The sequence below is a fragment of the Sebastes fasciatus genome, chromosome 20 (genome assembly GCF_043250625.1).
Source record: "Sebastes fasciatus isolate fSebFas1 chromosome 20, fSebFas1.pri, whole genome shotgun sequence".
Lineage (NCBI taxonomy): Eukaryota > Metazoa > Chordata > Actinopteri > Perciformes > Sebastidae > Sebastes > Sebastes fasciatus.
The window spans coordinates 5,696,640-5,721,318 of NC_133814.1; the positions used below are offsets into that span (position 1 = coordinate 5,696,640).

At 41.5% G+C, this 24,679-nt stretch overlaps 1 protein-coding gene across 1 annotated transcript; it reads right to left on the reverse strand.

The window, feature by feature from the left end:
- Positions 1-6,499: 6,499 nt before the first annotated feature.
- Positions 6,500-23,629, reverse strand: ubtd1b (ubiquitin domain containing 1b). Its single transcript, XM_074621012.1, has 4 exons — positions 22,861-23,629; positions 13,443-13,670; positions 13,167-13,324; positions 6,500-12,385 (listed from the first exon to the last, which is right to left on the reverse strand). Exons 1-4 carry the CDS (start codon positions 22,940-22,942, stop codon positions 12,077-12,079), a joined length of 777 nt encoding a protein of 258 aa, XP_074477113.1. The 5' UTR covers positions 22,943-23,629; the 3' UTR covers positions 6,500-12,076.
- Between the last annotated feature and the right edge of the window lie 1,050 nt (positions 23,630-24,679).

Genomic DNA, 24,679 nt, shown 5'->3' on the forward strand with positions numbered 1-24,679 from the left:
AACTAAGGTTTCTTCACTAGCCTGTAGCAGAGGAGCCCACAAAAAAGGGGCCCGCACAACAGGAAAATTAAGAGAAATTAAATGATATAGGTTTGACCAGTTGGTGCATTTGAGCACTGTATTTTAATTAGGGCTGTCAACCAATTAAAATATTTAATCGCGCATGATTGTCCATAGTTAATCACGATTAATCACAAATTAATCAGACATTTTTTATATGTTCAAAATGTACCTTAAAGGGAGATTTGTCAAGTATTCAATACTCTTATCAACATGGGAGTGGGCAAAAATGCTGCTTTAAGCAAATGTATGTATACATTTATTATTGGAAATCAATTAACAACACAAAACAATGACAAATATTGTCCAGAAACCCTCACAGGTACTGCATTTAGCATAAAGAATATGCTCACATCATAACATGGCAAACTGCAGCCCAACAGGCAACAACAGCTGTCAGTGTGTCAGTGTGCTGACTTGACTATGACTTGCCCAAAACTGCATGTGATTATCATAAAGTGGGCATATCTGTAAAGGGGAGACTCGTGGGTACCCATAGAACCCATTTTCATTCACTGATCTTGAGGTCAGAGGTCAAGGGACCCCTTTGAAAATGGCCATGACAGTTTTTCCTCGCCAAAATTTAACGCAGGTTTGGAGCGTTATTTAGCCTCCCTATGACATAGTTGGTACCAATGGATTCTTTAGGTTTTCTAGTCTCATATGTCAGTATCTTCACTCTAGCTTTAAAACTGAGCCGGCTACAACCTTCGGAAGATCGATTGCGTTAATGTGTTAAAGAAATTAGTGGCGTTAAAACGAATTTGCGTTAACACATTTTCATCGCGTTATCTTTGGAAGCCCTAGTTGTAATGTACTCCTAAAATTTCAGTCATTAGTTCATCAGGGCGGATTAGTGTAAAACTTTATGTTTCTACTAGGGTGGTTTTTGCTGCACGCAGAAAAGAGTCAAAGGAAAGAAAATTGGACACAAGGGTTAGAGTTTCATAAAACATATTGACTGAGATACTAAGTCAAATTAACAACCCAGCCTGGGACATGTAATGTCCAAACCCTCCGAGCTCTCTGCTGTGGCGTCAGGGTCATCTTGGGTCTGTCAGTGGGGGGAACAGAGTTTAGAATAAGGCTGACTGGCCGAGTGACCACAAACACAGTTCTCCCTGTGAAATTCCACCGTCAATAGGGGCTTTTTCCAGGCACGGTGCACCACAACCCTCCGGAGACCCTGTGTTTGCAGAGACTGAGAGCGGAGAAAGAGACAGAGTTGCGCCGCTTGAAAAGTTCCTTGTCCGTGTACTGAGAAGATGATATTAGTTGTTACAAGATGTGCAGCACGACAGTAACATCGGGCAGTATTTTCACAGTATGGTACCGGTAAAGAAATGCCTCTAATGGATATTTAGTATGACAAAATACTGAGTAAACCTGAGCACAGTGGATCCATTTTGTACTACAAACACTTAGCTGCAGCCTTTTCCAGCCTGCCGGACAGGAAATGACGGATTTTACAGCTCTGGTGTGTTTGTTATAAACAGAAGGAAAACTTAATTATCACAGCCACGGATGCTCACCACAGTTCAGCAGAAGTTGTAATACTGTAGGTGGAAAGAGCGCCACCTACAGAAACTTCATCAAAAGAAAACTCTACAAACCCCTTAACAAAAAGAGGTATATCCAAGTGTGCTGATAGTATACTTCTTTTAAACTTAAAATAAGAGAGTATACTTTCAGTTCTCATTTTATCAACTTATCAGAGATATACTAATTATACTTGGCTCATACTAACAAGTATACAGAAACATCTAAGTAGACTTGGCTTATACTGACAAGTATACAGAAAAGTCTAAGTAGACTTGGCTTATACTGACAAGTATACAGAAAAGTCTAAGTATACTTGGCTCATACTAACAAGTATACAAAAAGTCAAAGTATACTTGGCTCATAGGCCTACTTGTACTTAATCTTTTGATCGAGATATACTTAAGTATGCTTGCCTTATAGGCCTACAGAAAGGTATACTTGGCTTGTAGCTGTGCTTACTTTTTGATAGAGTAGCCTATTAAAGTGTGTGAGACAGTCCCATTTCCTTCCCACGGATGCTGTTTGATTGACAGGTGGCTGCTGGGAAATGCAGTGCTGAAACATTACAGCGTTTTGAGGCCTCAGCAACTATAAAATGGGGCCATAACAGAGTTAAACTAATGTGAGGGTTGAGGGTTGTTGAAACATGAGTAACACATGCAGCCCACTGCTTCCAACCTATTTATACGCCTATAAAGCCACCTTTGATTGCAATGACCATGTCCACACCCTTATTTTGACGGCGTCAAAGTGCATTTTGTGAAATGTAGGAGCAATTGTTCTCAACTCGTGCTATAATTGACTTTTCGAGCCCTGAAGTGAAGATGCAAAACTTTGTCTTTTTGAAAAAAAAAAAACTTTTTCGCGGCCCATATTTTCACCCTCTCAAATTTGGTGGCGTTGCTTTCAAGGAACACACATACTGTAAATCATCTGAATCACGCCTGAATATGTTAGAGGCTAAAACCAACAAGGCTGTGTGTGTTCCATATACCCGCCTTCACTCCTACCACTCAGTTCACTTACACAAGAGCAGAGCACCATCTTGTGGTAAAGATGAATATCTTTGCATGGAGACTTGCTGTAGAATAAAGGCAAACAATTGAATCAGATTTTTGCCACTTTAAGGCTCAATTTGATTCTTCCTTTATTCAGAAAGAAGGAGGAAGAAGAAGAATTATTACAAAACAGTCCTTTTTTTCACACAAAACTTTATTCAGCAGTTTAAAAACATGATTGAAAACAAAAATCAGCATATAAATGAAGACATACCAAGTGTACAATAAATTGTGGGTGTCCATTCATCATCAAGAAATGTCCATATCATGACTAAATAATACATTTTAAGAGACATTTTGAAAAACACATTTGAGATTCCTCTTTAGTGAGTGCTCTATGGCTGCAATACCTTCTGGGGATTTGAATTCTTAATGTATGGAGTGGTATTGGTCATCATGTAAATGTAAAATAAATATTCCTGGTCTATTATGGCTTTTATAACCAGCTTAATAACCGGCTTCAAATGCAATTCAGTTCCACCCATGTACCATTAAAAAAAGTCTTAGGTGTGTTCAGATGTGTAGAAATGTGCTACATTCTAATGAGTGCAGGACAATGAGTGTGGCATTTTGATTGGTGTCTTTTTGCATTGCTCCGGACTGTGGAAAACACTGGAATGCTAAAATTGATGTATGAGTAGGTGCAGAGTGAATGGGTGTACAGTGACTGAGGAAGATGCGGGAAAAGCTATGCAAAAAGCTAGCAAGTGGACTTTGAGTTAAGCTTTGGGGGGGTCAAAATCTTCCTATTTCATACATTAACGTCTCCTCCAAAACATCTGAAATTCGACTTGAGCGATACTTTTACCGACTCTTCTAGCCCTAAAAATGTAGATGCTTGTGAATCTTCACAATTTTCCCTTTAGTCTTTACTAGGGCTGTCAAGGTTAACGCAAATTCGTTTTAACACCACTAATTTCTTTAACGCATTAACGCAATTGATCTTTTGGAGGTTGTAGGCTTAGTTTTAAAGCTAGAGTGATGATACTGGCATCATATGAGGAAAAATTGTCATGGCCATTTTCAAAGGGGTCCCTTGACCTCTGACCTCAAGATATGTGAATGAAAATGGGTTCTATGGGTACCCACGAGTCTCCCCTTTACAGACATGCCCACTTTATGATAATCACATGCAGTTTGGGGCAAGTCATAGTCAAGTCAGCACACTGACAGCTGTTGTTTCCTGTTGGGCTGCAGTTTGCCATGTTATGATTTGAGCATATTATCTTATGCTAAATGCAGTACCTGTGAGGGTTTCTGGATCAATATTTGTCATTGTTTTGTGTTGTTAATTGATTTCCAATTATAAATATATACATACATTTGCATAAAGCAGCATATTTGCTCACTCCCATGTTGATAAGAGTATTAAATACTGGACAAATCTCCCTTTAAGGTACATTTTGAACAGATAAAAAATGTGTGATTATTTTAATTGTGATTAATCATGGACAATCCTGTGATTAAATATTTTAATCGATTGACAGCCCTAGTCTTTACTAAAATGAGACGGGTAACTTGCAGGCTGTGCCAGTATAGGCTTATACTTTAACTTAGAGAAAAAAACATAACTGAGGTTGAATTGCTGGAGACAAACTGGAGTGAAATTCACAGCATTGAGCAAACTAAATCAACACTTTAATTTGCTATGGTGTATCTTTAAATTACAAGGCTGACAAATGAGTAAGTAAGATAAAAAAAAAACATCTAAAGGAAATAACATATGTTTTCTTCTCTGCTTTGGTTTCTGTCCCTTTCCATTCAGGGTTAACTGGAGGTTTTATAAGGAGACCTGTCTGACCTCTGCGTCCGATCTTAGATATGCTAAAGGGGAATCTGACTAGCACTGTAACCTTGAGGCTCTTTTCAAGTCAAGGACAACATACTCCACTACATCTACAGAGAAGTGATGGAGAATGGAGGAAACATATACATTTAAGTTCAATCTGGCTACTTCAGATATTATTTTAGAGATAAACCTTTGCTACGGTTTTCTTTAACTGTTCATGGTGGAGTTAGACAAAAAAGAGCATCTTATCTACAGCGCATTAAAGGGGAACAGCATATTATTGTGCGTTTATGCCCTTCCCTTAAAGACAACCTATTGCTTATTTTCAGGTTCATACTTGTATCCCCCCCCCACAAAAAAAGCCCAGTCTGCTCTGATTGGTCAGCTGGCCTACTCTATTGTTATTGGTCAACCTTTCTAAACTCTTCAGACTCCGCTCCAGCTCCACTCTAACTAGCTTTGTTTGAGGGCGTCCCAACTAGCCGCTGGGAAGGTGTTATACAAATGTGTTACTTGATGACATCACCACATTACGGAAGAAAAGGCGGGACTTCAAGAAAAGCGTTTCAGGTAGTTCAGGAGCAGTGTTTCTGTGGGGGAGTAAAGGTGAGTTTATGATCGCCGTAGTGAAGCTGGCGCGTGCAGAAAATTACATCATCACGGCTTTCTCGTGGTGCGCGAAGGCTCCGCAAGTTGTCGCGGTGCTTGGTTGTGCACCTCTGAATTTTTATAACTACGCGCCCACTGCGCCTTTCGTTTCAACATGGATGCCTTCAAGGGAAGGCTGGCCAAGCAGGTTGGCCTGTACAGACATCTCTACAACTGTTCCTTGAGAAACCACAGCGACATGACATTAAATACTTGGAAAGAAATAGGCGACACACTGGGGAAAGAATAGGCTTTTTGCTGCAGGCTGGGAAAGAATGAGAGATTGTTTTGTAAAAGCTAAAAAAAAAGGTCTCATGGAAAGAGTGGCGACCCGAGAGGACGCACCGAGACAGAAAGTAATTTAGACTTGGAGGTAAGCGACAGTAAGTTACAGAACACAAATGCAATGTTTGGCTGTATGTCGGTGTTTAGTACTGTTGCCAGGCAGCCTACTTTCCCTTCCGGTAACACTCAGTGACTTCTTGCTTACCTGCCGTTTTGGAGCATATTGCAACGAACAATGCGTTGAGCATAAATACCTTTATGCACGCTCGTAGTGCGCGCGCCATCTAGGGAGACCCGCGCCACCGTGTCTCGCGCGAGTATAAACAAAGCTCAACTCCCTTTGGCATGGACTTTGGGTTTTGTAACTTTGAAGACCTTTTACATACACAAAAACACTACATAACACACCACCAGCTTCTTTAAAACAGAGATCTCTCTTTAGCTCTCTTCTTTGAATGATATATTGTGATTGCTACAACCCTCAATGAGGGGGTTCCTTCTGGAGTTACAAACTGAGAGTTCCTTTAAGGTATAATATGCAAGAATTTACAAAAAAAAAACAATGTATAGACTGATACAAAAATAATCCCTCTCAATCATCACTTATGCCCCAATAGAATTGTGTGTTGGTGTCTGTTCCTGCAGAGACCCTGCTGCCCTCTGTTTGGATTTCCTCTTTTCTTCTTATTTTGCTTTACTTGGGACGCTGCTGGGCATCTGCAACCAGTCTTTGGGTCCCACGTGGGGGTGTAACCCCCAGCCAATAACAGCATGCAGGGTGTGCAGCCCCTCCAGGTAGTCAAATACCGCTGCTTTGACACGCCCCTCAGCTTCTGATACCAACCCAAAAGTCCCCCTTTAGCTCGGAGATACAAAACATTTCACGGATGAGAACAGGTTGTGTAATGTATTCCAGTGGTCCCCCGGATCCTCTCTGTGCTGTGAGTGCAGCTATGCTCGGTGTGTGTCTTTTTACGAGAGCAGCATTGAACCACAGCCAGCAGACGGGAAGCCTGCATTCATTCAAAATCCGGTAACTCGGCACCTTCCCGCAGAGTTATGCGGAGATAGTTGTTGTGTTTATTTGTGCTTTAGAACGTATCCACCAGGAAACAAATCAGAAGATGACGTTTTATTTCTCTGATTTGCTGCTTTGCTCTCATTAACGCAGTTCTCTCTCTTCAGTCACTCTACAGCTCGCTCCACCATCGCTGCTCTCTCTCTCTCCCTCTCGGCATGTAGAGCTGTGGAAGTGTGGCCAACTTTGAATGCAGTGTGTTTACAAACAGCAAACGACAACTGTTACATATAGGGCACTCATAGGGACAGAGAGTGACATGAGGACAAACACCAACCATAGCTCACTTCAGCGAGGACGCTGTAACAGGAGACGCCATCGATAAAGATGTCAACAGAGCTCCCCGAGGCTCAATGACACCATAACCTTCACAGCTGAGACGCGTACGGCAGAAAGCTAAACGGACAACTGGGGCGAGAAAAAGTTGTGTAGGTATTTTTAATGTTTAGATATTTACTCCGTGAAAGACGAGAGCCCGTCTGAAGACGACAGCTCGGAATACATTTCAAAAGTGACAAACATGAACATCTGAAAACAGTTGACAGCTGATTATCTGACATCAGATTATAGCAGGCTTGTGCCTGGAGATTGACATTTCCATAACAATACTCGTTAGCTGGTGCTCTATGAAATCTGTAGAGTCAAAGGAACAAAATTATATGAGGTCTATTGTATTGCACATACAGAGAAAAAAGGCTTATTCAAGTTCACGTACAATGATTTAAGAAATATCCCCAGAAGAACCATTGGTAAAAGGAAAGCAAAAAAAAAAAGGGCTGGAAATTACAAAAAAGGGTGATTGTGATGAGCTTCAAGGCTGAAACTGGATAGAAAAGAGACAAAATGTATCTAAAATAAAACATTTTCTTGATGTGGCGAGCTGCGGCTCGGTTTAATTTGAACCCCTCCATGATCATACTGCTTTGGAGCTGTGCATGAAAACAATGCACTTCAAGCTACAGACTAGAGGAAAAACAGAAAACACTAAGGCTGCGTCCGAGATCACATACTATGCACTACATACCCAATATCTGTACTATCGTTCAACATACTCTTGTGTGAACAAACAGTAGTGTGTATGTCTTCGGACGCACTGAGCAGTAATTTACATCGTCACTTCCTGAGAGCCTCCTTGCCGGTTGGAAACGTGTAACCATGGTAACCTGTGCAATCCTCCAAAACAACAGTTTCTGAGAATCAAAGTCTGAAGTAATTTAAAATATATATCACGCCTAGCAAAGGGAAATGTTTTATACTTAAATTGAAGCGTTATTGACGTTACAGAGCTTTCGGTCAACGTCTGTTATGAACGTTGTTGTCACTTCTGCATTGCATTGTGGGATATTTATGCCGCCGTAGTGTCCAGCATTGCATACTGTAATATTTCACTGGATATAGTATGCAATTTGCATACTATTGGTTTCATTCTAAGGTTTCGGACATACTGAAATATCTCACATACGGTTTTAGCGTACTAAATAGCATGTTAGAATGGAATTTCGGATGCAACCTAAACTTTGAGAATTCTACCATGACGAGGACAGTATACAGGATACATTCACAGAGCAGGTCTCGATTCTCAGCCCTGAATATTTATTCTGGGATGTAACACAAATCTGATACTAACATGACCTGGAAGTGACAGTCATGCAAAGAAGCAGAGTAGAGATTTTTGTATCTTAGCTACTCTTTGGGATGGAATACATGTCATTCGAAGTCCCCTCTTTGACATTTCTAGTAGGTACCTTCAAGTTGTGCAATTTCAAAAGCTTGATTTTTGTTTTAAAAAGGTTCACAAATAGAGTGGTGCAGGAATGAGTCCTAAAACCCGGAAATGAGTTAGCATTTTAGCACTTCGGTTCCCTTGTCTGGAAGTTTTTTGAATGGGTTTTTAGTTAGATGTCTGAAATAAGGTCTGTGGTTAACACATGCTAAAGAAATTTTGTTCTACGATATAAAATACCTCGGTAAATATCCCACTCGTGAATTTTGAACCCTTTACGTGTCTTAAAAAAGGCGGTTGCTAACAAGTGGCTAAATGAGACTACTAAACGTCATCAAATCGTCTCGTCTGCCGTTACAGTCTCGTTGTGTATTCTCGCGTTCATGCAACCGTGGTGTAGTATATTTATAGGCTAATGTATGCTTTTTACTTCTGGTGATTGAATTTACACTTTACACAAAAGTGGTGTTCATTTGTGAAGATTATCTTGCTGAACAAAACGTGTAAGTATCATAAAAGTGTGTTTTCCACAGCGCTTATTTTCCGCAATAATCCAAAACCCAATGGAAAAGTCCCATTGGCTTTTTGTCGAGGGAACCCGTGCGATGCTAACTTCCTGGTTGGCCTACAACAATACGTCATCACTGCACCACTCTAAAGGTCGATAGACATAAAATTCAAGTGTCCAATATTTATAAAACAAACAAGTTTTTCAAATTCAGTCGTTTTGCAGATCTAAAAATTCAGCTCAAAATTCAAGAAGTTGAAGTTGGTTTCAGACAAGCAACAAAATTCAAGATGAAAAGTTGAAACTGGAGCATTCAGGCTACCAAAGATAAGCAGTCAAGCCTGACTGGAACCGATCAAACCTCCGTCCCATCAGGTTACATTATGTCAGTCACATGAGTCAAGTTCATATTGGAAACCCTGGACACTTGAATTTTCTATCTGGATCTTTGAAATTTCAAAACTTAAATGACTAAAAGTTTGAAACGGGGGGGAATTTGTGATCTGTTGTGGATCCCGCTGCTTTACACTGCTCAGAAATGTAGTCAAACATATCACAAATGTCTCAGATTAATTTTAGAGTTCAGATAAATGTCTCGAGCATGCTGCTGGATATGATTTCTTACATATGATCCATGGGAGCAGGAAACCAAATGCATCACCAGCTGTGGGATTTGTCTGATGTTCACAGTGCTCACACAAAAATCTGATATGTCACATGTGATGTGGGGGAATATCTAAACTGTGCAATTTGAGCTGCAGTGTGAATGTAGCCACAATGTTTTTACCACGCAGACTGTCAGGCCTAATGGGGACTCCAGCAGGGAGCTGCCAGCATAAATTCAAGGCAATTTAGTCTGCGGCTGACATGTTTCTGTCCTCTGTCCTCCACTGTGGTTGGTGACAAAGCTGGATGAACAATTTCAAACAATTATCTTTGCTGTACAACAATGATCAGAGTCTATATACAGGCTAAAGGCAGGCACTGCTCAGCGTCTAACTGAGAAACAGGCAAAATGGCTTGTTCAAACACTGCATGTTTATGACTTGTAAAGAGGTTAATCTTTATCTTTTATGCCATTTTTATGTCCCACTGAGCCACTTCCCTACCTGAAGAACTCACCTGACAGCTATTTTTAAAAATGATAAAAGTTGTTCCATTTCAATGTTTCTGCTCAGGCAAGCGAACAGTCACAAAATGTTTGAAGAGTGGTTACAAGCTCTCCCTTTGCCCTCCAGACAAAACAAAAAGTCTAATGCAGTGGTACAGAGGTCACAGTATGCCGTCAACTGAAAAGTAACATAAGTGAAATGATGCATTATTGTGAAATACAGAAAAAGTGATGCTACTTTTAACGTTTTCAAATCAAATCATGTCTAACTTGGTGGAGTGTCCCTTTAAAGGAGTAGTGTGTGGGATTTAGTGGCATCTAGTGGCGAGGTTGCAGATTGCAACCAACTGAATACCCCCTCCGCTGATTTCTTTTCTAAGCGTGTCGCAGAACTACGGTGGCCTTCAGATAACGCAAAAGGCTCTCTCTAGAGTCAGTGTTTGGTTTGTCCGGGCTACTGTAGAAACATGGCGGACTCCGTGAAGAGGACCCGCTCTCTATGTAGATATGAAGGGCTCATTCCAAGCTAACGAAAACAACGATTCTTAGTTTCAGGTAGAGCTGCAACATTAAGTCGACTAGTTGATCAACAGACAAATAATTGGCAACTATTGATAATCGATTAATCGTTAAAGTGATTTTCCATGCAAAAATGGCAGAAAAATTTGATATCTTTGGGTTTTGGACTGATAAAACAAACCGTTAAATACATCACCTTGGACTTTGAGAAACTGGGATTGACATATCTCACTATTTTCTGACATTTTATTATTTATTTATTATTATTTTATAGACCAAATGATTAATTAATTAATTAATCCCCCTAAATCCTACACACCGGACCTTTGAACAATATTTTTGATATTAACACTAAAACAAAAACAAAAAAAGTAGTACTAGTAATAGTACTGCGGGTTCCACTGAAAATCAACACCTGAACCGGCCGTTCTTTGCAGCCCTCAGTCCATTGTTTTGGTTCACCGCTCCATATCGAGTACTATTGGCTCTCACCAATCCCACATATATAAACGTGTAGGCAGCCGAGCTCACACACGCCGTCTGTATGCTGGTGAAAGAAGTCAACCATCGAGCGAACAAATGTGACAGATCATTTTGATGTTATTGGACCGCATCGAGCATTAAAGGCGAATGAATACTGGATTTACATTCATCAGGTGGTGAGAAAAGGGACAACAAGCCCTAAGCAACTAAAGGATGCAGTATAACAGGGCTGTGTTGCTGCCCCCTAGTGGTCTGGAGGGTCATTAAGTGGTCAATAATGCAGCTTTTAAGACCATCATTTTTGGGAATTTCTCTTTCCCTAGATAATATATGATACGATTGACTGCAAAGCTATGACCAGGGAAACAGTCTCGTCTCTGTCAGCTACGTTAAACTGAAATGTTTCACAAGGGCCAAATACATATTCCTTTTGCCCAACACACACACAAACACACACCCGCCAGCACCCACACACCAAATGTTTTGTCTGCAAGATTAATGAAATCATTAAAAAAGGCAGCAGTCATAGCTTGGATTGATCTAAGAGTTCCTGAATCTAAAAAAATACAGAAGGCGTAGCCTAGCGGTAAAACTAGCGTCTTTCTGAACATTAACCCCTTTTTTTTGTTTCGTCTTGTAGAAGGCACACAAACTACCACAAAAGTAAAGTAATAATCTTCAAAATGTGCAAAAAAGCTCAGTTTACATTATTTCCTCAATAAAAGAAAGAAGGAGAAAAGAAAGAAGTAAATGTTCAGTATCTCACTCTCTGCCTCTCTGGGGGAAAAAAAGGATTGCAGTGCAGAGTCCACGGGCGTCAAAGTAGAAATGTGCTTTAGAACCAACATCTCTGCATTTCTTCCATTGGCACTTAGTTAGCATCAGTGCAGATAAAAACGGCAGAGGCAGAGTCTGCATGTGCAGCAGGATGTGCACATTTTTGTATGTGGTTGAAAGGCTGCATGACAACTTCTGCTCTTAATTCAAGATAGTTCAAAGAGACAAGTGGACGAGGATCTCCAGAGTTAGTGTGGTGACTGGATTCACTTAAAGAACAACCCCCCCAAAGATACAATGACACATGGTAGATGAAAGAAAGCAGCGCTTTTGAGTTTCTCCCTCTTGTTTTTGCTCCAAAGTAGTTCCTCCACAGTACGATTTTATTTCAGCTACAGTAGCTGTTCTCAAAAAAGCATAAGTTATCCAGCAATATGGGGGAAGCACCTCTGGTCCGTAAGCGTCTGCCGCACCATCTATCCCCTGTGTCCTCGGTCATTCAGACTCAGGCGACGAGGCAGTGGTGGTGGTGGTGGTCGTGGTCGTGGTGGTGGTGGTGGTGGTGGTGGGAGACAGCTTTGGGGTTCGGAGGGCCTGCGGGTTGACGATGACCTGGATGACAAAGTCCTTCTGGATCTTAGTGTCCTGCAGCCGCGTCTTGTCCGTGAGCAGCTTCCCGGAGAAGAACCAGCGCTGGTGGTTGGCGTCGATGTCCTCCTGGGCCTGCAGCTGCTTCTTTAGGAGCCCTATGGTGTCGGCCATGCTGGCGCTGAGGCGCAGGTCCGTGCCCGTGGACAGTCGTACCTGCGGCGGACAGGTAGTAGGAAAATTAACCTCGGCCAAAAGAGACACAGACACAGGTGGAATTTGCCTTTCCAGAATAAACAAAGACGGGAACTTGTTATACTGGCTAGTAGCGTTCTGAGATGATACAGAGACGTAAATGACAGCTAAAACAGAGTATAGTTGGTGGGTTACCTTTAATAAACATGTCGATGACCATTTCAACAAATATATTGCATTTGTTGGAAGTGTGGGCAAAGATAATACAAAAATAAGTCACTCAACTCCCAATTAAAGGGCGGGTCAGTGTAATCGAATAATGTGAACGCTAGCACTAGCTGAGTCAACGTTAGCTGTGCTAAGTTTGGTAATAACTAAAAGGGTTAGTTTAGATTTTCTGAAGTGGGGTTGTATGTATCCTCCCATGTTCTGCAAGGTAAAATTACTACTTTTGTGAATGTAGTCTGGTGGCTTTGAAGAGAGCAATATAATGGCTTCAGTTCCCCGTCAGAAAGGGCTGTCTGATGGTGAGGTAAAGTGGCTGCGGACGGGAGCAGCAGAAAAACAAATAATAATAAAAAAAAAATCAATATCAGTTTAAGTGTACGCTATATTTAGAATATTTTCACAGCTTTACCTCGTCAAAAACAGCCATTTTAACATGCAGAACGCGGGAGTTGCTGGTCTACCGCTGCATCGATCGGTTAGTTTGTTTGTGTTATTGTGTGTAAAAAAAACAATATTGGCCCTTTCAATGAGAAAAACAACCAAGCAAGTCTTTTAGGGATGCCTGTCACAGTACCTTGAGCTGGAATTCCTTCTTGGGTGCTACAGGGGGTTCGGGGCTATCGCTCGGGTCGTCGTCACTGCGCTCTGAGATGAGGTTGACGGGTGGAGCCAGGCAGTAGACGGGCAGCTGGTAGCGGTTCCCGAGTTCGTCGTAACACTCTGCGAGAGTACCTAGAGAGGGGTGTCGAAGAAAACAGGACAAGTTGTTTCACTGACTTTGTGTGTGCAAGTGTATTTTCCTAGACATTTCAGATATGAGCAGGAGTGTGAATGTGTTTTCTGTCCTCACCATGTGGCAGTGTGATACTGGCTCCGTCCACTATAGCCTGGGCCAGCTCGTGGTCGTTACACTCCAGGGCCACGGCCGCAGCTTTCAGGGCATCCCAGATCTCCTTGCGGCCCTCGAAGGCCGGCGCCGTGTCCCAGAACTCGTCCCGCTTGCTCCGCAGCTGGCCCTCTGTCATCGGATAGTCGCTCTTCCACTTGGGACGGTCTTTCTTCAGAGGCTCGTTACGTCCTGTGGGAGGAAAAGTGAGGGACATATCGGTAAAGGTAGTGAAACGATTTGGGATTTATTTTGGTTTGAAACAGTTCACAACAAATGTGGTACAGTCCCCGTCTCCTGGATCGTCTTGAGGGACAGACTGTGCCTTTACACTCAGATTGCGTAGAAAAACAGTACAGTCCGGTTTTTCAGTACCACTGATGATCTAAATGAATTTCGTAACCATGTGTAAATGTTCACCACATAATGCAAAGAACAGGCAGACTGACTAATGAATAACATAATGTTCCCAAGTAATTAATATCGTCATAAACAGAGCTGACAGCAGAGAGAAACACTGGCCGTCACCAGAGACGGAGAACATCCCACCCCGCCCCACCACGCTACGTCATCCCCATCTAAAATTAGGAGGTCATTCAGGGTTTGCAATATGCATGAAGCATGTGTAGCCTATATCTGTCCAGTAACCCTACCTGTGTTCCCACCATTTAATATTAACACAACGCACACCTACTGTAGGCCAGGAGAGCACTTACATTAATGGAGGCCTGAGGGTCACACACAAAGAAGCTAGCATCAGGAACTACTGTAACATTTCTGATCACCATGTAGTAGTTAAACACCTTAACATTTACTAGATTCTGCAAGATGTGGTTAACTTACTGCCAGTGACACCACAATTTACCATACTATTGCCTGCAATTGCCTGGGTATATTGCATGGGTATATTGCATGGGTAGTACTTGAACAGAATAGGCTGTAGCGAAGTCGTGTGCTGCAACAGTAGATCTTTAGTAAATAGTAAAAAATGTTTAAATGGTTGCTAACTGCCTGTCACTTCAGGCTTTGTTGTCCAAAACAGGTTCCAAACCAGCCTAAGCTTATGTTTCCAAATGCCAGAGAGGCGGAGATGTGAGCGGAGGGATGGAAAACGAAGAGTATGAAGGAGACAGCACACATCCAAGAGGTTGCATTTCTTTCAAACAAATTATTTATAGTGCAGTCGGCTTAGGAGGAGTAATTTGGAGGACACGGGGTGGTGTAGGATTAGCACTTCTTGGAGACGAGTGAATCCCAAGTGAGGCAAGGGGGCTTCCTCAATACCACTCAGCCAAAGTGGTTATGGACATGTGGTGTCTGTGTAGAAGACAATATTTATCCTAATGTGGTCCATAGTGCAACATAAGACACAAAGGTACACATACAATATAGCTGAGGTGCTGATATTTTCATGTTATTCCAGTTCTCAGGGACAAAACACACAAACTATACCTGAGCTTTTCAAACAGTAAGGCATGCAACTGACTGTTATGTGTTTTTCTTGTTTAAGGTATTAATCGTCTGCTCTGTAAAAAATCAGAAAATAGTAAAAAAAAAAATGTCAAAGGTGACATCATCAAATGTCTTGTTTTTTGTCCAAACAACAATCCAAAAAACAAAGATTTTCAGTTTGCTGTATTATAAGGCATTTGGCTGGAGCCATTAAATGTTGGACTTTCTTGTTTGATAGTTTACTTAAACAAGAGTTGTTCCGATACCGATAACAGTATCGGAAGGTATTTTGTCACGTGACGATAGCAAACAAGAACAGTGCGGTGCTAGTGGAGAGTGTAACGGTAACGGTAGTCAGAGCAAGAAAAATGTCAGCCATTTGGAAATATTTCAGTGGAAAATCCAACAAGTAAAACAGCAATATGGGGCGCCCCAATAGCTAATTTGGTAGAGCGGGCGCCCATATATCAAGGCTGAGTCCTAACCACGGCGGCCCGGGTTCAAATCCGACCTGCGGCCATTTCAGTATGTCGCCCCCTTTCTAAACTGTCCACTGTCCTATCATGAAAGGCTTGAAACAGCAATATGTTCAGTATGTAAGGCTTCTGTTTGGCGGGGGAGCCACTAGTGTTGCCAAGTTCTATTGCATTCATTCTCTGTATGTATTTGTTCATGTTTTACAAAGAGTTTATACTGAGCCAGGCCATACAACAAAGATAGGAATCATATCCCATTAGTAAACAGCTGTTAAATAATAACTACAAGTTTATATTTTTTTATCACGCAAGTTCAGGTATCCGAATCAGTATCGGGAAGGAAAAAAAATGGCATCGGAACATGTCTAACTTAAACAATGAATTATCACAATAGATTTTCATTTTCTGTCAATCGACTAATCGATGAATCATTGTAGCTCTTAACCGTAATACAGTATAAATCGTATGAGTACATCCATGGGTACATTGCAAACAGGAACTGTTAATAGCTAATTCTGCAAACTTTTAATGCAGCTAATTTGCCAAAATGTAAATATAGTCAAAAAAAATTAATAAAACATGGCTCAAGTTGTAGCCAGCAAACTCACTGACCCCATGGCAAAATGATACTTCCTGTTTAGGGAGGAGGAGGGAGGTGGTGTGTGTGTTTGGGAGGGGGAGGGTGGAGTCGTCTCCATTTTGTCTGAAGGGAGCCCACATTGTGTGACTTTGAAAACCCCTAAAATATACCAATATTCATCCTCCTGTCAAACGGGAAGCTTTTCGGTCATTTAAAAACAGTGCCTCCGTTACACAGTTTGTCCACCGGAGAGCACTGACAAGTTGATTTTTCAAAAATCTTCTGCCTGCTCAGTATGCATCTTGCTCACAATTGTAAAAAAAATAATAATAATAATAATGATAAGCTCAAGGGATCCATAAAGATATTTTTTCTTATATGCATGCTGCGTAAGTAACGTTATTTTGCACTAATAACGTTAATAACGCGTTAACGCAAAATCATTTCAACACATTAACTTAATCGATATTTCGGAAGTTGTAGCGGGTTTTAAAGCTAGAGTGAAGATACTGATATCATATGAAACAAAAAAATCTAAGGAATCCATTGGTACCAACTATGTCATACTAGCTTGTCGAGAAGGAGGCTAAATAACGCTCCAAACTTTCTGCTAAATTTTGGCAAGGAAAAACTGACATGGTCATTGTCAAAGGGTTCCCTTGAACGTGAATGAAAATGGGTTCTCTGGGTACCCACGAGTCTCCCCTTTACAGACATGCCCACTTAATGATAATCACATAAAGTTTGGGGCAAGTCATAGTCAAGTCAGCACACTGACACACTGAGAGCTGTTGTTGCCTGTTGGGCTGCAGTTTGCCATGTTATGATTTGAGCATATTTTTATGCTAAATGCAGTACCTGTGAGGGTTTCTGGACATTATTTGTCATTGTTCTGTGTTGTTAATTGTTTTCCAATAATAAATATATACATACATTTGCATAAAGCAGCATATTTGTCCACTCCCATGTTGATAAGAGTATTAAATACTGGACAAATCTCCCTTTAAGGTACATTTTGAACAGATAAAAAATGTGCAATTAATCGCGATTAAATATTTTTTCGACTGACAGCCCTTATTTGAACTTGAGTGGTATCGATCTTCTGATCCACAACCACATTTACCAAGATGTCGAACTATTCCTTTAAGTAATGGTGCGCTTGTTTGTTTTGCTATGTATGTACCTATGTAAGTAATACATTTCAGATTAGGTGCGTTTATTATGGAGCATGAATAAGCACATTTTTCTTTCTCTCTTTACTAACACATACCATTATGTGGTGTGAATAAATGTCTTGCAAATTACATATTGCGTATGGCAGTCACCTCTGTTGAAATATCATTAAAATTGGCTGAATAATGTCATAGTGACGTACTGTCAGCCACTGTGATTTCAGCTGTCGTGTTTTAATGACTCCCTTTCCTAAGAGGAGGACTGACACAGAACGGTTATCTCTTAGCGACACATTGGGTCAACAAGACAGGTGATATTTTCTGAAAAGTCTACATGTTAAAACAGTTAGCACAAGCAGATGTTGGACAGCTAAGGACTTCTAAGCTTGACAAAAAATCATCAGAAGAGGGGGGGGGGTGAAGGATGTCTGATTTTTTTTTAGACTTGAAATGCATCTGTTCTGTATTTTCAGTGTCCTGAAAATGCAATTGGGATTCCTTGAAGAGAGTAAAAAGTAAGCTATACAAAAGAAAATACTGACTAAAACCACCTTCCAAGTGATAGATATACAATTTAAAAAAGGTTTTTATCTTTGAAGGAAATAATAAGCGTGCTTTTGTGGAATGTGTGTATAAAAAGCACGCAATAACAATAGGAATGAGCCAATGAATCGCCTTCCTGTATCAAATCCAACCAAAGCACAGGAAAACAGAGACATGATGAAGCAATGCATTACAGACGCGTGAAGCAACATCAGGGTGTTTTCATCCAGCTGGGCTCATAAAAAACAGGTGCCACGTGATGAGGCTATAGAGTGAAGCGTGTTGCGAGTGTTAATGAAATACGTCATAAACAAAGCACGAGGATCGTAAGGCGTCCCTGTGCTGTACGTCAGGTTACAAACCAAACAACACACCCAACAACAACCGTAGGTGGCTGTTAAAGGATTACCTGCTTCTGGGAAAAGTACTCTATGTTCGACACGTATTGCTGCTTTGGCCCTGCAGAGATATTTAACAGCCTCTCACATTCCCCTGACATGAGGCAAGTAATGAATGTGGGGTGTTTTCTGTGTTCCTCTTTAAAAGGCAGACATCAGTGAATTGGAGCAGATCAACAGCGGAGAGGAGGAAGGGAAGTGCACTCTTTAACTGGACACAGACTGGATCCATGTATGACTGTATTTCCTCAGGGCACACAAACACATACACTCCAGCGTGCAGTCAAATACACACATCCCTGCAGCTGGTTTATCTTATCACCACAACGCTGCATTCAGCTTTCTGCAACTACAGATAAAGTCAGCCTCCAGTTAGTACCTTGACAGAGTCATGTGTAGCATCCATAGGGTTACTTTTGGAAAACATTCTCAGCAGAAATTTCTCATGTCACTGATTTCTGACAAGACAGAACAAAATATTTCACAAACGGCTGTTTACCACTGACCCTACCAGAGCCTGGTAGACCTCTAATTCAGGGAAAACATATGGTGCATCACATGGGACGCTGTTAGTCTCAAGCCTGGACGGTACCTGCAGTACTGTAGAAAAACGAGTACCGTCAAGTTTTCAGAATATTAGCATCGACTTGGTACCAAAGTATCGGTTCCCTATTTATAATGACTTTAAAGATATCTTTGGTGTTTCTGTACGCCCATGTAATGTTACTTAATGGCCAACATTTACACTCAACCAATATAGTTGCAATAAGCTAATATTGGCTCATATATTGGCCTTTTTTTGGTGTTTAATGCTACAATACTAGCTCGAAAACCTAGTGGTGATGTCTCAAAATGTCTGTTTTTTTGCAACCAACAGACCAAAATGTAAAGATACTAAGTTTACTGTCGTAGAAGACTAGGAAAACCATAAAAAGTGCTACATGTAAATGCAATATTTTATTTTCTGTCAACGTTTATTAACCAGCAAGCTTTTTAGACATAGTGGACATGTTGTCCAACCCGGTTCTACCGGAGTATATTCCTGCCCCGGGGATGCAAATTATCCCTCGGGGGATGTGACGCAGAGGCAGGACCTGTACATTACAATACAACACAAATAACAGGACCAAGGACAATACATTAACTGATTGGGGAGAACTGAAATCAATTAACAAATGTGAAAAGAAATGGAGAGATCCAACATGAGCCTTCTATTGTATTTGACCTCTTCCTCTCCCATGGCTGTCTGTCTGTATGAGGGAGTGTCGAGCAGACTAGATTCAGTCCTGTTAGAGAAACCAGTCAATGATGCAGCGGGACATGATGTGACTTGTTCTTTTTGATGGAAGCCTGGTCTAGTAGGGAGTGTCTGTTGATACTGATCAGGGTGGGAAATTACCACGAACCATTGCCAAAGCCCGGGGAACCTTGGCTGTGAAGCCTTTAACTTTAAATAGTCTATCCATCATCCACTTTGGCAGGAAACAAAGAAAGACAAATTATTTTGAAGGTCATATTCTGCGTTAAAAATCTATATCAGATGTTCATTTTGGAATACAGCCACGTGGGAAAGGGGTAAAAAAAAAAAGTCCCCGATACTAGTGCACAAAGCTGGAATCATTCTTAAAAACGTCCCGTCTTTCTGATGTAAACTGGAGAACATTCCTGTTGGAGAAAGACTGACTGAAAAACTTTCCATTAGTAAAGTTGGAGGACACAGAACCTGCATCCAAATGAAAAACAGACACTTCAAACAGTCACTTTAAAAGGAACTTCATTGCTCCAGATATGCTGAATGGGACAGTGATACAACGAGCTGAACTAAATCACTTCCAAACATTTTAGGGCTGCAACTAATGATTATTTTCATTGACGATTTATCTGTCGATTATTTTCTTGATTAATCGATTAGTTGTTTGGTCTATGAAATGTCAGAAAATGGAGAAAACTGTTGATCAGTGTTTCCCAAAGCCCAAGATGACATCCTCAAATGTCTTGTTTTTCCCAGAACTCAAAGATATTCAGTTTACTGTCATAGCAACCCGGTCACGCGGGAAGGCGAATAAATACCACGACATTACACGGACATTCCGTGAGTCACAATACGCATTTTAGCCTTTTTGCGTGCCATTTGTAGGCCACGCAAACGTCCGCAGTTAGGTTTAGGCAAAAAAAACACTAACTTAGGTTCAAGCAACTAAACCACTTAGTTAGGGCAAGAAGAACATCATGGTTTGGCTTAAAATAAGTAAGTAATCTAAGTAAAATATGTATGGATCAACGCAACACAACTACAGAAAACACGTCACAAATTACAAATCACTGGTCAACAACTGTCTCGAACACCGGTCTCCTTGTAAAAAGTCCAGTGTTTATTGTGTGCAAACAGGCTGGTCATAGAGGAGTAAAGGAACCAGAAAATATTCACATTCAAGCTGGAATCAGAGAGTTTTTACTTCTTTTTTTTTAAATGACTCAAACCGATTAGTTGATAATCAAATCAGTTGGCGATTTAGTTGACATAATCAATTAATCTTTGAAGCTCTATGCCATTTTACTTTTGAGTAAAATAATATCTATTGTATTTGCTTTAATTGCTGGAGTGTCTGAGACAATTGAGCAACTTATTGGCCTCAGCAAAGATTTTACGACATCTCGGAAGTTTCCCATCCTAAGTGAGTTAAGTTTATTAAAACAACATTCATAAACCTGCTTGTCTGTAAAGCCTCCAATAATCCAATTAACAGAAAGCTTGTTCATGTGTCACACCACATATCATAAAAACCCATGTTAAATAGCATTGACATTGTTGTCTGGGGTCAAAACTATGCAGAAATTAAGAATATCTGCCAATTCGGCCATGCGGCGCCTGCGTCATTCAGTTTAGTCTGGTTGTAAATATAACATTTACTCTCGCTAAGTGCTGAAGCAGCAATCCAAATTCCATCTGTCACTATCAAAGTGTAAGAGAACAAAACGTGGCGGCTCGCCAGTGTTTATCTTTAGAAGAATGTTATCTTCCAGGAAGGTGAGTAACTAATGGACATGACCTCCCTGAGGTGAATAATCGGCATATCAGCAACTTCCAGATTGAATGCAACCTCCGCTTCAGTTCAGTGTTGCCATTTACAGTAACAACAACCTCCTGCTTGGACAAACTTCAGTGTATTATGGTGTTCACAGGGCTACCACTTTGAAGATAGCAGTTGGCCTAACAAGCTTGGCGGATTAAGAGCAAGGCCTGAAATTGTTGGGTGGGAAAATTGTCGGCCTTGTTATATGTGCAATGACAGTCAAACGTAGGTGTAGTAATGTGGGTGAATTTGGCTATAATCACTGTTGAGAGTGGCTCTGGGATAGTGCAGTTTGTCTAAGTGCTCATTTACAGCACAACAGAGTTGCACCACTTTCTGTGTACTGACAAAAACAAGAAAGCAACTTTCTCCAAGCAGCACAAACTTGCCCTGCAGAGGGGACAAACACACACTTTGCACTGGTCTTTACATGTGAGCTGAATCTAGACATACAGGAGTAACTGCATTGCACTTACAACTAAGAATGTGTTTCCAGACTCTCGTCTATGTCCATTTAGTGCGTTGTGAATGCAAATGAATCCCTGACCATTGAGAGAGACCACCCAGGTTGATGTACCAGCAGCAGTCAGTTTCCCCTCAGAAAAACAAAGGCGAGGGAGGAGGTGAAACCCAATCACGAGTGGTCACTTGAGATGCTTTTGAATCCGATGCAGGAGTGAAATACACCTGGATACAGTGAGTCTCAACCACCTCTAGTGGTGTTTTGTGCATTTTGTGCACTTTAAAAGGGGAACTACGCCCATTTTCAATATTCATACATGTTATTCCTATGGTCTAAGACAGTCCAAAAAATATTAGTGTGCATGAACATCTTTCTCCCAAATCCAAAAACTACAGTGCTAAAACTCAAACTTGTGATGTCATCATGTATAAAGTGTGGAACCACTCCATAGACAATGAATAGGGAGAAATGTTATAGATGACACTGAGAGCACCCAGGGGAATGTTGTGAGTATAGGTACATTTTCTGTTTCATTACTGACAACACTACAATAGAATAAAGCTCACTTGGGTGTCCCCAGTCTCCCATTCATTGTCTATGGAGCAGCTCCAGACTTTATACCATGTGACATCACAAGTTTGAAACTTACTTCTCAAATATTGATTGAGCTTTCCTAGGCCATGGAAATAATATACTGGAATTCTTAATTTAGGTGATGTTCTCCTTTAAGGAAACTTACCAACAAATATCACAGCTTTATAGACTTTTATATTTAGGTCATCTACATATATACCTTTATATAAAATGTATAATTCTTAAGAAGGCAGTCTTGACTATAATTATAATATAGACACTGTGGTTTGACTGATATTGGTTGATTTTTAAAGGCCAGTCAATATTTTAGACTGAAATAGTTTTATTATATTTCTTCAAAATATTTGAGAGAGAGAGTAGCTCATGTTCACAAATATTGATTGAACCTTTTTAGGCCATAGAAATAACATATTAGAAGTCTTAATTTAGGTGGTGTTCCCCTTTAATGTGTAGTGGTGGGTGTGTATATACTTATTATACGTGCATATAACTGGACAGTAAACCAGCATGACTTTACAATGCCTTCACTTTGGATACAAGTACATTACGTGGAAGGTATAAGTAGTGGTGTTTGCAAGAATAACATGTATCATGAATCACATTTAACCAAACACTGTACTGTAGTCTTACCTCCTCGTCCACCGTTCCTGGACGAGCCTCGGCTCTGTGTGTCCTCCCAGCCTTCCCAGTATCTCCCCACACATCCTCCCATGGTGTTCAGAGGGCTGCAGATTGTTTCCAGGCGTCGGACTAGCTGAAGAGGAGGGGGCCCATCATCACGGACGAAGAACTGAGTCCGATGAGGAGGAGGACGGGTCGCAGGTCCAATGTGGCCAGCCTATAGGTCATCCGTGTTTGTAGACGATCGTGACTTAATAATGTGCGTTTTCTCTCTTTATGCTGTTTGTGTGTGACACGACCCCACTAAATTCACAGCTCGTGGTCAGCACTAAAGAGTTTGCCAAATCCACCTCAACATCTACCAAACCGTGTATAAACGTTAAGATGTATCCAGCAGCATGTCAGGTATCTAACGTGTCTGTTAAGTTGGGCTAACTGGTGAAGTCCAGCAGTCCAGACAGCGCAGCAGCTTCCTCGCTAACAAGCTAACAGGCCAACCAGCTAGGTAGCTAGCAACAACATCAGTAAACACTAACTTCCGCTCACTCGTGACCGTTTCCCTTCACGTTGAGTTAGTTAGAGTTAGAGCAGATAGTTAGAGTCTCCCGCAGACCTCGGTGGACCACTTCAGTTCTTTGTCGCTGTCTCCAGCTCTTGTTTGCCTCTTTAAATCCCCTCAGACGTGACTTCTCTCTCTCTGCTGGTGAAAGGTGACTAGTCGCTGCGGAGCTCGAGCTAGCGCCGCCGAACTTTCTTACGCATGCGCGTCAGCACGCAGGCAGTAGTGATGTGTCGTCGCGAACGAGCCGGCTCTTTTAAGTGAACAATAAGAGCCGGCTCTTTTAAAGGGACTGTTTGTAAGAATCAGAAATGCTTGTTAACAGCGACACCTGTGGCCGTTAAGTCAACCAAAGTCAGCGTCGGGCTCGCACTTGTGCTCGCTCTACACAGACATGAACAAGCATTGATCAAAACAGTGAGGCAACACACGTCAGCTAAAACCATAATATCGCTCTATATTTCACCTGCTTGGCAGTAATGTTATCTGACCAGACGGAGGTCTCTCCATGAATCACCGCTGATCCTAGTGTTGGCTTTTCCTGCTCCAGCCTCCCTTCCGGTGTCCCGAGACACCGGCACCCGGTCGGAGACGATAACGTTTCTCGCTGCAGAACTCCTTCACCTCACAAGACAAGGGAAACCTCTGTTGGTCTGGAGGAGCTCCAGCAGTTAATTCTGCACAAACGTCCACTAGTGATTCACTAGATATTTTCAGAGCTACGAAGTCTTCTGCAGTGTGTAATGTGCGCGCATGCACATGTAGAGGTGGAGCGAGACAGCGAGAACGCGCGCGGTGTGTGAGTGAAGGCAAGCAGGCAGCGGAGAAGAGCACAGAAGTGACTCCGGCCACACGCGAGCGAGCATATGCGAGCGCGCATGGGAAACCGACCCGGCTGATTTATACGTGTAAGAAGTTACAAACAGTCCTTTTAATTCAAGGCAGAATGATAGGACTGATCTTCTCTGCGCCACAGGCACTCCATGCACTGACTGTGACTGAATGTTGTGTTAATGACGTCCGTGCGATCATTCAGGTGATGACAGACAACGATCATACCATCAAGCAAGGGGGGGAGGGAGGAGGGCAGGGGTGAACAACGGGCTGACGGTCTACAGGTACAGATAGGAGGGAGAGGAGGAGAGAGAGAGAGGAGTGCGGTGCGCGAATAGCAGACAAGATGAGTGACAGTCGGAAACGAAGCAGCATGGAAAATTATGGTATTCTGGAAATTATAAGGTTTAGTGTAATTATATTGAATCATTTAAG

Bases quoted from the DNA above. Each gene is read 5' to 3' on its own strand.
- ubtd1b (XM_074621012.1), bottom strand. From the start codon at position 22,942: ATGGGAGGATGTGTGGGGAGATACTGGGAAGGCTGGGAGGACACACAG. The intron at 13,325-13,442 runs GTGAGGACAGAA...ACCCCTCTCTAG, and splicing joins CAGTATCACACTGCCACATG to GTACTCTCGCAGAGTGTTAC. The intron at 12,386-13,166 runs GTACTGTGACAG...TGTCCGCCGCAG, and splicing joins AGAAGGAATTCCAGCTCAAG to GTACGACTGTCCACGGGCAC.